This window comes from Ranitomeya imitator, chromosome 3 (assembly GCF_032444005.1).
Source record: "Ranitomeya imitator isolate aRanImi1 chromosome 3, aRanImi1.pri, whole genome shotgun sequence".
Lineage (NCBI taxonomy): Eukaryota > Metazoa > Chordata > Amphibia > Anura > Dendrobatidae > Ranitomeya > Ranitomeya imitator.
In genome coordinates this window covers 443,523,878-443,538,020 of record NC_091284.1, presented here as the reverse complement: position 1 = coordinate 443,538,020, position 14,143 = coordinate 443,523,878, and the positions used below count along the sequence as shown (strand labels likewise).

Below are 14,143 nucleotides of genomic sequence, written 5' to 3'. Positions count from 1 at the left end.
CGTCCTTATCACCTGATTTTGTCCCGTATCTGCCCTTTCCGGTTTTGTCTCAACTAGTCAGCTTTTTTTCTAATGGCCGGAAGCTTCTCCAGGGATGCAACCAAGGGAACTCTAAGTCCAGATTCCTTAATGATTTAGTGGCTGGATGCCACTTATCCATTGGAACATTTAAAGGGCATGTCCGCTATTCGGACAACCCCTTCTTAATCACCATAGTTTCCCTATGTTAAATTTTAATGTCTATACTCCTCCGGTGCTGGCGCTGTTTCAGCTCACTTCTTCCGTAAGTGAGTGAAGCTGCTGTTATTTTACATGGTGGAACTATGATTGAGAAGGGGTTGTCCGAGTTGTGGATAACCCCTTTAAATGGAGTACCTTGGGCAAAGTTTGTCCATGGTAGCCCTATTCGGAACTACCAGGTTTCCAAGTACAGTTCACCGTTACAATTTAGTTTTGTTCTGTTATTTCTGTGTTGGAAAGAAATTAATATTACAGTTGACTCTCCAGCATTTACCGGTTTCAATATTCCCAAAGATTTGCAAGCCTTGTCTGTTCCCAGCAGATCTATGTACCCATCACAAAAACATTTACGCTAAAGGAACTATTGCAAAGTCCATATCTGTGTGAGAGGTTGGTGTGAGCTGGCATGGATTTTTACTATTTTATGCATTTCTGGTGTATAACATAGTAAACATGCAGCATCTGACCACACCGTCCACATAACCCAACCCCATGGGCTATGTATCTATATTATATATTCTGCATACATGTATTCATTATTCTCTTTTTTCAGTCCTTTTTCCCAATGTAATGCTATTTAGTATTTTCATTTTTCTATCACTAATGACGTGTTCAAAAAAATGTACATACGGTATATTACACTACTTGGATTATTAGATTAATGAATTGACTTTTTTTGTCTTTGGACTAAATTTTAGTTACTATGTCTCTTGAAACTGCAGAAAAAATTTAAATAAATTCAACAAAAAGCTCTCACCTCTAGTCTGCATTGAAAATAATTCGTATTGAGGGTTTTGCACAAATGTAATCTATTCCTATCAATATGATATATATTTTTTACTATGAATTACTTTAGTATTATCTACAGTATGTATTGTGATATCACTAACTGCAGCCACAATAAGAAATATTGTATATAGTTTAGTATGCTGATTTATAGCTTTGGCTAGATCTGTTGGAAAAGCCACTTGTCATGGAGGGATAAAGATGGGAGTGTGGACTGTTTTGCTATGTTATGATTTATTACATTAGCTTCATTTCTATGTAACAACATTTTTTGGTCTAAAAGGAGAACACAAATGTCTATAAATGGGTTCACTGATCCCCATGGTCTTTGTACATGGCTTAGCTGTACAGACTGTAGAATTCAATTTGCCGTTTCTCCAAAAATCTATAGAAAACAAACGGATAATGTGCTTCTGTGCTGACTTTTGCAGTAGCATTTGCCAATGTAGACCAGTGTGAATCCCTGTCTGTCTCTCTGGTTATGAAAGCTGGCTGCTTGTATAGAAAACTTTTTTGTGTTACGTAAAGCTAAGAACGAGTGCCACATTATTGTGAAGTTGCAGCCTTTTTTTCCTGGAGACATGGCAGGAATACGTTTTTATTGAGCCAAAATAGAATAGTGACGGGCAGATAATCCACAAATGTTTACTTTAATTGTACAATATAGGGGTACTTGTTATATGGTTCATGCTGTCGCATTGAGGAGCTAAGCAGGTCACTTTGCGCTTTTTGAGGAAGTCTGCTAAGACCACCCATGGGACTATTGCATCTAAAGTAATCAAGAATTTAAATGAATGTACTAAGTTATACTGAATCTTTTCCTCCTACACTATATAATAATATATTCAACATCTCCTGTCCCCCCATATATGTTAGACTAATGTTGGTCGATATCCACTGGCCTGGTTGACAGTCTAATGTGTCTGGGGAGATGTCAATCAGGCATGTCCAATTTTAGACTGCCGGTTGTGTTGTCCTCTCGTAAATAAGCTAATCTAATGGCAGATGTCGGTTGGCGTCTCTCTCATAGAGAACACATCGGCTGAAGTATCTGTTGGCTGACAGCCATGTAATGCCAGCCAACAAATCGGAGCCCAGCTGCTGAGATCTGCGTGCTGGCGCGTGGCAGTGACGTCATGTGCCGCCGCTCCAGCACACAGATGTCAGCTGCTAGCCTCGAATTGGCCGGCGGCTAACATTGGTATTGCTGTGCAGAGAGCCAATTCCTGCGCAATAATAATAATTTCCCAAGGGCACACATTCAACTAAAGTAAAGCGCTGCCGTCGGCTGGCCCCTGGACCAGGCTGGGATTGTCAAGGGGTCTTCAGTGGCCTGCGGGCCACATAAAGCTGCCTTGGGCTGCATGATGCTCACTGGCCACGTGTTTGAGACCCCTGCAATAGGCTGACAATAAGCTAAGTGCACACCACAACCAGTTCACAAATCCTCACCACACTTCATGCCACCTTTCGCAGTCTTGTTAGGCCAGCAATACGACTGCCCTGGGTAACATCCTAGTGCACACCCAGCTTTCCAGCACCAAACAGGCTTACTTCTAACACCCTGGTATATAGGGTAACACAGCCTAACTATACTTTCCATCCTCAAAACAGTACAAAAATAAGAATGGATAAATGTTTAAAACCTTTACTGATTTAATTGGTGATTCTTGAGGAGACACCACTGAAATTTTGACTTATTTAGCAACCTCTTAATTACCCTGGGTCTGACCCTGTCTGTCAATGGATTAAATATCTTAAAGTATCCTATCCAGACTTAGGGTACCGTCACACAGTGAAATTTTGATCGCTACGACGGCACGATTCGTGACGTTCGAGCGATATATCTGTGACGTTCGAGCGATATCGCAATGTCTGACACGCTCCTGCGATCAGGGACCCCGCTGAGAATCGTACGTCGTAGCAGATCGTTTGAAACTTTCTTTCGTCGTCTAGTGTCCCGCTGTGGCGGCATGATTGCATGGTGTAACATATATCCTATACGATGTGCGCATAGTAACCAACGGCTTCTACATCGCACATACGTCGTGAAATTATCGCTCCAGCGTCGTAGATTGCAAAGTGTGACAGCAGTCTACGACGCTGGAGCGATATTGTTACGACGCTGGAGCGTCACGGATCGTACCGTCGTAGCGATGAAAATTGCACTGTGTGACGGTACCCTTAGCCTACTCAATCCGTCGAACTAGGGGCACCCTAATCTCTGTTCCCCGGATTACTGATGAAGGTGGAGATGCTGCGGTCACATGCCTTGCTATACTCCTATATTACCCCTTATCTGTTCCCTCCCACAACCAGGGAGGTGGGAGGCCGAAGTGTATATGAGAACACTAACCAGGCAAACAAGGGAAGATGGACATGGATAAATTAAAACTATATTTATACAAAATACGTTCACCAAACTGAGTAGAAAACTTGGGAGGTGTATAGGAAAGTGAAACCAAATACGAGAGGATGAACACGCAAACTAATTCCACACAACAATCACCTGAATAACTCTCCAAACATGATCTTCACCTCCAAATCCTAACCAGGCAGTGAGAGCAATCACTGGCAATTCCCAAGTGCCATTGGCGAGCATATATATCGCAGAGGGCAATGGCTTACAACTGAACAGCTGAGACAATACAGGTTGGAGAGCCTCAGGAGATCAAATGAACTGATTAACCCTTGCACAGCCAGCAAGGAAAAAACCTGCCCAGTTTCATAAGATGATGAAGCAGTTCTAATCAGTGCTTAAGGAGACGCCGCAATCTTCTGGACCCACTCTCTCGCTGTATCCCTGTGACATCATTTTATTATATTTTCTATTCTAATTATCACCGCTAAACAAGTTTTACAGGGTTAATCCCATATTTGTAGATGGGTATTCTTGGGTACTGTTTGTAAAAACAAGTCATTTTGCAATTTATTGTTTGATAACATATTTAGCCAATCTTGAGATATTAATGATTTTCTTATGTATAGTGCTCGTTGTTTAGCTGTGGTGGTCGAACATCCATAGTGCACATGTTCTTTTTTCTTTTTAAATTATTTTTATTGGGATTTTATTAATTGGTTACAACAAAGGTACAATCTAAGAATATGTTTGCAGGCATATGCAGTAAATTGCTCAGCAAATCAAGTTAATAGCAATAATATGCACGTTATAATCTGTAGGGGGGAATTTATGGGACATGTAACAGTTTATTACAAACAAACAAGTCAACAGAAATTCAATGGGTGGAGGGTGGTAGAAATCCAGGACTTTTAAACTGGAGAAATTTATGTGTACTCTTGAAGGCTTGAGAGCTCAATGTCAGAGTATGAGGATAAGGAAAGTCCTGTCGGAAATTATAGTCAGAGGTGTAGTTGATAAAGTCTTCAGGGATTCCAGATTTCTGTAAAGTGTGTGTGGCTCTTGAGTTCCCAACATGAGTTCTTCGCATCTGTAAATTTGTTCTACCTTGGATTTCCACTGGGTGATAAGAGTGCTGAGTTAGATTTCCACATAGTAGGTTTCAGGATCCTAGCTGATGTATGTATTTAAAAAGAAAGTTTGTTTCTTGAAATTTTGTTTGAGATATGGGGAAATAGACCTAAAAAATGTCAATGTTGACTATGTAAGTGGCTAAAAGTCTACTTGCACCGATGCACTCCTCTAAATGCAGTCATATGCAAGAAAACACATATAAAATATTGAATAGGTGGCATACCACCCCAGCCAAACTTCAAAGTTTCCAAAAATCATAAAGCTCAACATGGTGGCGATTCCTCTCCAAGGTCGGTGCTACGATATGGGGTGGTCATATCCAGAAATCTAAATATTCTGGTCCGAAATCCTGGGTTTCATAAATCCTCAAAACACAGCTGGCTGTTACTACAGAAATATGTCTACTACACCTTTTGCTAATGAATGGGAACTTCTTGGGTTCTCGGAGAGAGACTATTTGATTCTAGAGTTACAACAATCTGTTTTTGAGGCTTAGTTGGGGTCAAAAGTAACTCAGACTTTGTTAGGTGTCTGTTCGAGTCTGGGTTATTTGCAACAGATTTAAGAAGGAGCGTACATTTGTGAGGTGAAGAGGGTTTAGTGAGGTAATGTTTAGGATTTTTTAAAATTCCTCTCTGGTGGGGATTAGCCTGGTTTCCCACAGGTCTTGTAGAAGTTTATTGGAGTGGCACAGAGCTTAAAGAAGGGTTTCATTTTGTATGGGTATAGGAGAAAGGAAGATATCTTTGACCTCTCTCTCTCTATCTATCTATCTACTGTATATATAATGTATATATCTATAATATAACGCTGGGAGCGTCACTCTGTCCGAAGCCTTTATAGACTGCGCAAGCGCCGGCGTAGTCTGGACCCCACAGAGTGACGTTCCCAGGAGATCGCGGTATGCGTAAACACTGAACGCACACCGCGATCTCCAAAGGAGAGGCAGGGACCGCCAGGAGGGTAAGTATATTCACCTGTCCCCCGTTCCAGCGCTGCGTGCGGCTCCGTCTCCGTGTCCCGGTCCCCTGCCTGTGACGTTCACAGTTCAGAGGGCGCGATGACACGCTTAATCTGCGCCGCCCTCTGACTGAACAGTCACAGCCAGAGGAGCCAGAAGAAGCAGCGGGCAGCGCTGGAACGGGACAAACAGGTGAGTATATCAAGTGCTGGGGGGCCTGAGCTGGCGGCGATACCGGCACCTGACTCCCACAGCGCGCCAGTGTCCCCGCCTGCTTAGGCCCCCCAGCACTCGGCGCCCAGCGACGATAGGTGAGTATGGTATTTTTTTTTTTTATATCGCAGCAGCATACGGGGCATATATTATGGAGCATCTTTTGGGGCCATAAACCATAATGGAGCAGTGTACGGGGGCATATATTATGGAGCATCTTATGGGGGCCATCAACCATAATGGAGCAGTGTACGGGGGCATATACTATGGAGCATCTTATGGGGGCCATCAACCATAATGGAGCAGTGTACAGGGGCATATATTATGGAGCATCTTATGGGGGCCATCAACCATAATGGAGCAGTGTACGGGGGCATATACTATGGAGCATCTTATGGGGGCCATCAACCATAATGGAGCAGTGTACGGGGGCATATACTATGGAGCATCTTATGGGGGCCATCAACCTTTATGGAGCAGTGTATGGGGCATATACAATGGAGCATCTTATGGGGGCCATAAACCATAATGGAGCAGTGTACGGGGGCATATAATATGGAGCATCTTATGGGGCCATCAACCATAATGGAGCAGTGTACGGGGGCATATAATACCATGGAGCATCTTATGGGGCCATCAACCATAATGGAGCAGTGTACAGGGGCATATACTATAGAACATCTTATGGGGGCCATCAACCATAATGGAGCAGTGTACGGGGGCATATACTATGGAGCATCTTATGGGGCCATCAACCATAATGGAGCAGTGTACGGGGCCATAAACCTTTATGGAGCAGTGTACGGGGCATATAATATGGAGCATCTTATGGGAGCCATAAACCTTTATGGAGCAGCGTATGGGGCATATGGATGGGAGCAGCAAATTACAGAACGGTGGCGCAGGATGGGAGCAGCACATGACAGAACGGGGGCGCAGGATGGGAGCAGCACATGACAGAACGGGGGTGCAGGATGAGAGCAGCACATGACAGAACGGGGGCGCAGGATGGAGCAGCACATGTCAGAATGGGGGCGCAGGATGGAGCAGCACATGTCAGAATGGGGGCTCAGGATGGGAGCAGCACATGACAGAATGGGGGCGCAGGATGGGAGCAGCACATGTCAGAATGGGGGCGCAAGATGGGAGCAGCACATGTCAGAATGGGGGCGCAGTATGGGAGCAGCACATGACAGAATGGGGGCGCAGGATAGGAGCAGCACATGACAGAATGGGGGCGCAGGATGGGTGCAGCACATGACAGGATGGGGACGCAGGATGGAGCAGCACATACCAGGATGGAGACCATATACCAATATAAATGCTCGCCACCCGGGCGTAGAACGGGTTCAATAGCTAGTATATATATATAAATATATATATAATTTCATTCACATAAAATGCAGATACGACGTTCTCATCCTTTGATGGATGATTTCTGTTTGAACATGAGAAGCCAAAATGCACATATTTATATAGATAGTATTTAAGGGAATCGAGGCATTTGCTTGGCAAGAACAAACTGTCCTGCTTTTATCTTGTTTATTATCATAAATTCTAGATTAAGAAAGTGTTTAGAAGTGCACATTATTGTATATATAAAATGTTCAAGTGAAACGTTATATACACAACCCTTTATTTACGTTTAGACGCTATATGAGTAACGTGATGCAAGTGGACGCTGGTTGGATTAAATACATTGTTCCGAATTTGCATCTTAAATAATAAATACTGTCATCTTTCCGTAGCATTGATGAATTGCTGATTATCTTTGTTTTTTATTCGCAGGCTTTGGAAGAGGCTCAGAAAGCTATACAGCAACTGTTCGGCAAGATCAAAGACATCAAGGACAAAGCTGAGAAGTCTGAGCAAATGGTAGAGAGCATTCCTTAGATGTTAAAGCGCTATACATCAAGATGGTTTTATACAATCCCCCAACAGACAGCGTAAAATATATTATGTGTTTGTGTGTATGTTCTGTGTGTGCATGTATACAATATATATATTTATAATACATATTTTTATGTGGTTATTTGTTTTTGTTGTGTAGCATGTCTGTATGTATAACTTTTATTTATTTATTTTTATCTTCAAGAAAAAAACATGCCTTTTAGCCAATAAACATGGAGTAACTCAAATTATAATTTTTTTAATAGACTCGATCCCAAAATATGTTTGTGGTTTATTTGCTTTATCTGTGTTTGAGGAATCGGTGATGTTATCTGGGGTAATTAGACCCACAGTTTGTATTAAAGTTGCTGTCCAGGACTGAATTGATGACGTAGCCATAGGATAAGTCATGAGTGTGAGATCTCTGGGGGTCCAACACTTGGCACCTCCACCAAACCGTTAAAAATAAGTGTAGGAGAGAGGAACACATAATCCCGATACATTGCTCGGTCTTTGCTACTGAATATTGCTCTTTATCTCTCCCATCCAAGTTGTGTGCACTGTCTTGTGTTGGACTTCCTGAGATCTCGTATTAATGACTTACCGTACCTTAATTAAAAAGTAAAAGCATTCTGAAGTGACACATGCCAGACTTAAAAATGTGCTTGTATCCTAAAATGACAAATAAGCTGCATCATTAAAGAGTGAAACTAAATAATCAAATTCTATCTAGGCGATTCCCAAATATTTTTGGAAAAGTACCAGTTAAGGGAATCTGTATGCAGGTATTTGCTATGTAATTTGAGAGTAGCATAATATATGGCAAGAGAGCCTGATTCCAACTATGTACCACTTGCTGGACTGCATGGTGTAGCTTTGATAGATTCCATGTTTTATCTGTTGTAGAATGGTTATCATGCTAAACTGTGTATAACCTTTCCCACACCTCTAACAGCATGCTGACCATTTTCACAGAAAACTGACAATCTGTGTTAGGTTGGGGTTACCAGGAGCGGATGAAGAGTAGCCAGAGCCCTGGGAAGTTTAGAAAGCGTGCCCTCACCCTCAGGTACCAGATCATATTATGTAACATGTCACATGATCCCCTTTTCTAGGTTATGTGAATAACACACAGGTGATCCTGTGCATATCTGTAGATGGAAAATGATAGAGATAGCGGCGCATGCATTTTTTTCCTTATGTACAGCACTATACATAATACGAGTAGGGGCGGGAGATTAATCTTCCCAAGGGGCCACATGAGAGACTGGGACTGTTTTGGAGTCCCCACCAATATTCTGAAACTAATTATGCTAAAAATTACCATATTAATCATAATTTTTTTAATGTTGTGTGACTTAAAATTGAGCAGAATAAAGTATGCAAACATCACCCTATATACAGTCCCCACATAGCCCCCTACAATAATATGTTCCCCGCATAGATCCCAGAATCAACAACCAAAGCCTAATGGCATCTTCTTCCTACCCGTTTCCTCCCGCTTTTGGTCATTAAGGGATTCATAGGGGAATTCCTTCAAGCAGGAAAACAAAAGGAGAACATAAGCTGTACTGCAATGAGGATAACCGCTCGCGGGCCCAAGCAATATGTCCCCATATAGCCCCCCCTACATACAGTGTGAGTCCCAACACAACCCCTATATATGAACAGCACGAACTCATAGTCCCAATATACAGTATGAGCCCCTACAAAGCCCCCTAGATATAGTATGAGCCCCAAGATGGCCTCCTATATACACTGAGCCAGCACATAGTTCCCTAGATACAGTATGAGCCCCTGTAAAGTCTCCTATATTCAATTTGAGCCCCACCTAGTATTCTATATACAGTTTGAGCCCCCACATAGCCTCCTATATAGATTATGCGCCCCACATATCCTCCTATATACATTGAGCCCCCACATAGCCTCCTATATACATTGAGCCCCCACATAGCCTCCTATATACAGTTTGAGTCCCATATAATCTTCAATATACTGTATGAGCCCCCACATATCGTCCTTTATACAGCATGAGCCCCCACATAGCCTCCTATATACAGTATGAGCCCCATATGGTCTCCTATATCCTGTCTGAGCCCCCACATAGCCTCTTATATCCTGTCTGAGCCCCCACATAGCCTCCTATATCCTGTCTGAGCCTCCACATAGCCTCATGTACAGTATGATCCCCCACATAGCAACCTATATACTGTACGAGTCCTCACATAGCCCATATATATAGGCCCACATCCCATACCCATTAATTAAAAAACTCACCTTGCTCCTGTTCTCCCTGGCACTCTGCTCCAGTGCCCGAGACTTCGCTTGTACTTGTGGCCAGCAAGTACATGTTCGTGTGTGCCGGCTGATTACATCATCGGAGCTTTGCTGCCATTGTGTGTTGTCGGCAGCGGAGCTCTAGGAAAGCTCCATGCCGGGATAAATTATAATCCGCCTAGGGGGGTTATACAGATAGCTGGACCATGCACGTGAGACCTTTTCAGGCCTTTATAATCTCCTGCTGAAAAAATACTGCATTAAATTTATAACACACGGACCAGTGAATGACATATCCTTGGAATCAGGCTGTCTTGCCCTATATTATGCTGCTGTCAGATTAGGCTACTTTCACACTAGCATCGGTACAGGGCCGTTGCCATGCGTCGGCCCGACGTACCGACGCAAACTGCAAAAAAGAAGAACAACGTGGGCAGCGGATGCAGTTTTACAATGCATCCGCTGCCCCATTGCATGCGCGGTCAGAAATGGCGGACTCGACGCACCAAAAAACGTTACATGGAACTTTTATTGTGCAATCGGTCCACCAAAACACGACGCATCCATCGCACGACAGATGCGACGTGTGGCGATAAGTCGCAATGCGTTGCTAATGAAAGTCTATGGAGAAAAAAACGAATCCTGCGGGCAACTTTGCAGGATGCGTTTTTACTCCAAAACGACGCATTGCGACGTACGTCAAAAAACGCTAGTGTGAAAGTAGCCTTATATAGCAAAAACCTTCTGATAGGCTCCCTTTATATGTAGCTTTGCTATGAGGTGTATTTTGTCAGTTTTAGGCTACTTTCACACATCAGTTTTTGTTACATAGTTACATAGTTATTAAGGTTGAAGGAAGACTATAAGTCCATCTAGTTCAACCCATAGCCTAACCTAACATGCCCTAACATGTTGATCCAGAGGAAGGAAAAAAAAAACCCCATGTGGCAAAGAGTAAGCACCACATTGGAGAAAAAAAAATCCTCCCGACTCCACATACGGCAATCAGACTAGTTCCCTGGATCAACGCCCTATCAAGGAATCTAGTGTATATACCCTGTAACATTATACTTTTCCAGAAAGGTATCCAGTCCCCTCTTAAATTTAAGTAATGAATCACTCATTACAACATCATACGGCAGAGAGTTCCATAGTCTCACTGCTCTTACAGTAAAGAATCCACGTCTGTTATAATGCTTAAACCTTTTTTCCTCCAAACGCAGAGGATGCCCCCTTGTCCCTGTCTCAGGTCTATGATTAAAAAGATCATCAGAAAGGTCTTTGTACTGTCCCCTCATATATTTATACATTAACATAAGATCACCCCTTAGTCTTCGTTTTTCCAAACTAAATAGCCCCAAGTGTAATAACCTATCTTGGTATTGCAGACCCCCCAGTCCTCTAATAACCTTGGTCGCTCTTCTCTGCACCAGCTCTAGTTCAGCTATGTCTTTCTTATACACCGGAGACTAGAACTGTGCACAGTATTCTAAGTGTGGTCGAACTAGTGACTTGTATAGAGGTAAAATTATGTTCTCCTCATGAGCATCTATGCCTCTTTTAATGCATCCCATTATTTTATTTGCCTTTGTAGCAGCTGCCTGACACTGGCCACTGAATATGAGTTTGTCATCCACCCATACACCCAGGTCTTTTTCATTGACTGTTTTGCCCAGAGTTTTAGAATTAAGCACATAATTATACATCTTATTTCTTTTACCCAAATGCATGACCTTACATTTATCCCCATTAAAGCTCATTTGCCATTTATCAGCCCATGCTTCTAGTTTACATAAATCATCCTGTAATATAAAATTGTCCTCCTCTGTATTGATTACCCTGCAGAGTTTAGTGTCATCTGCAAATATTGAAATTCTACTCTGAATGCCCCCTACAAGGTCATTAATAAATATGTTAAAAAGAAGAGGGCCCAATACTGACCCCTGTGGTACCCCACTGCTAACTGCTACCCAGTCCGAGTGTGCTCCATTAATAAACACCCTTTGTTTCCTATCCCTGAGCCAGCTCTCAACCCACTTGCACATATTTTCCCCTATCCCCATCATTCTCATTTTATGTATCAACCTTTTGTGTGGCACCGTATCAAAAGCTTTTGAAAAGTCCATATACACTACATCTACTGGGTTCCCTTGGTCCAATCCGGAACTTACCTCTTCATAGAAGCTGATCAAATTAGTCTGACATGAACGGTCCCTAGTAAACCCGTGCTGATACTGGGTCATGAGGTTATTCCTCTTCAGATACTCCAGTATAGCGTCCCTTAGAATGCCCTCCAGGATTTTACCCACAGTAGAGGTTAAGCTTACTGGCCTATAATTTCCTAGTTCAGTTTTTGTTCCCTTTTTGAATATTGGCACCATATTTGCTATACGCCAGTCCTGTGGTACAGACCCTGTTATTATGGAGTCTTTAAAGATTAAAAATAATGGTCTATCGATGACTGTACTTAATTCCTGCAGTACTCGAGGGTGTATCCCATCCGGGCCCGGAGATTTGTAAATTTTAGTGATTTTTTTAGACGCCGCCGCACTTCCTGCTGGGTTAAGCAGGTGACATTTAATGGGGAATTTTTTTCACTAGTCATTTTGTCTGCCATGGGATTTTCTTGTGTAAATACTGATGAAAAAAAGTCATTTAGCATATTGGCTTTTTCCTCATCCTCATCCACCATTTCACCCAGAGGGGGCCAACACTATCATTTTTTAGTTTCTTACTATTTATGTAGTTAAAGAATATTTTAGGATTATTTTTACTCTCTCTGGCAATGAGTCTCTCTGTCTCAATCTTTGCTGCCTTGATTTGCTTTTTACAGAATTTATTTAATTTTTTTGTATTTATTTAATGCCTCATCACTACTTACTTCCTTTAATTCTCTAAATGCTTTCTTTTTGTCACTTATTGCGCCCCTTACAGCTCTATTTAGCCATATTGGTTTCCTCCTATTTCTAGTATGTTTATTCCCATACGGTATATATTGTGCACAGGTCCTATCCAGGATGCTAATAAATATCTCCCATTTTCTTTGTGTATTTTTATGTCTCAGGATATCGTCCCAGTTAATTGCACAAAGATCCTCTCTCATCTGTTGGAAATTTGCCCTCCTGAAGTTTAGTGTCCTTGTAACCCCTCTATTACACATCTTTTTAAAAGATACATGAAAACTTATTATTTTGTGATCGCTATTACCCAAGTGGCCCCCAACCCTTATATTTGATATTCTTTGCAAAAAAGAACAAAAAAAAAAAAAGAGCATGAACCGCACAACCCAAAATCATACGTTGATCTAAAGCCGCTAGGCAAAAATTAATATAACTGAATATGAGGTTTTCAGTTTAACATTCTGATCAGACTGTATGAAGCCCACTGCCCCTTCACGGCAAACCTCGTAGTGGGTCCTAACGCCCTAACGGAGCGGAGCCGTGCGGCGCCCACCGCCACCGCGGCCATGCACCAGTCTGGCCTATTGGTTAATATTAGGTCTAGCAGTGGCCCCCTTCTTGTTGGGTCCTGAACCAGTTGTGAAAGGTAATTGTCTCTCATAGTTGTCAAAAAAACGATTACCTTTGCTGGAACTGCAGGTTTCTGTTCCCCAATCTATTTCAGGGTAGTTGAAGTCCCCCATAATAATGACTTCTCCGTGAGTCGCAGCTTCATCTATTTGCCTTACGAGGATATTCTCCATTGCTTCCATTATTTTTGGAGATTTATAACAAACCCCTATCAGTAATTTATTATTTTTTCCCCCTCCCCTTATCTCCACCCACAGGGACTCTACATTTTCATTAAATTCACCTATATTGTCACGCAGGATGGGTTTTAAGGACGATTTTACATATAGACACACCCCACCCCCTCGCTTATCTGTACGGTCATTTCTGAACAGGCTATAGCCCTGCAAGTTAACAGCCCAGTCATGGCTCTCATCCAGCCATGTCTCAGATATCCCCACCATGTCATAATTATGCTCCAACAACATTAGTTCTAATTCGTCCATTTTGTTGGCGAGGCTTCTTGCATTAGTATACATACATTTTATGTATCTCTCTGCACCTCTATTCTTTCTTAAATTATTAACTGTTCTAACCCCACCCCCCATGCCACCGCCACCCCCAACTTCCTTATTTGTGCCCAGGTCTCTATCTGCACTATCTTACCCTCCTATAAAATGAATACCCTCCCCCCCCAATTCCTAGTTTAAACACTCCTCCAACCTTCTAGCCATTTTCTCCCCCAACACAGCTGCACCCTCCCCATTGAGGTGC

At 42.4% G+C, this 14,143-nt stretch overlaps 1 protein-coding gene across 1 annotated transcript in view; it reads left to right on the top strand.

The window, feature by feature from the left end:
- Positions 1 to 14,143, top strand: part of VPS53 (VPS53 subunit of GARP complex) — a 408,370-nt gene that overhangs the window by 138,082 nt on the left and 256,145 nt on the right. The window contains exon 5 of the mRNA XM_069757361.1: positions 7,482 to 7,568. Within this exon, the coding sequence (XP_069613462.1) occupies positions 7,482 to 7,568 (87 nt within the window). The remainder of the gene's footprint in view (positions 1 to 7,481; positions 7,569 to 14,143) is intronic.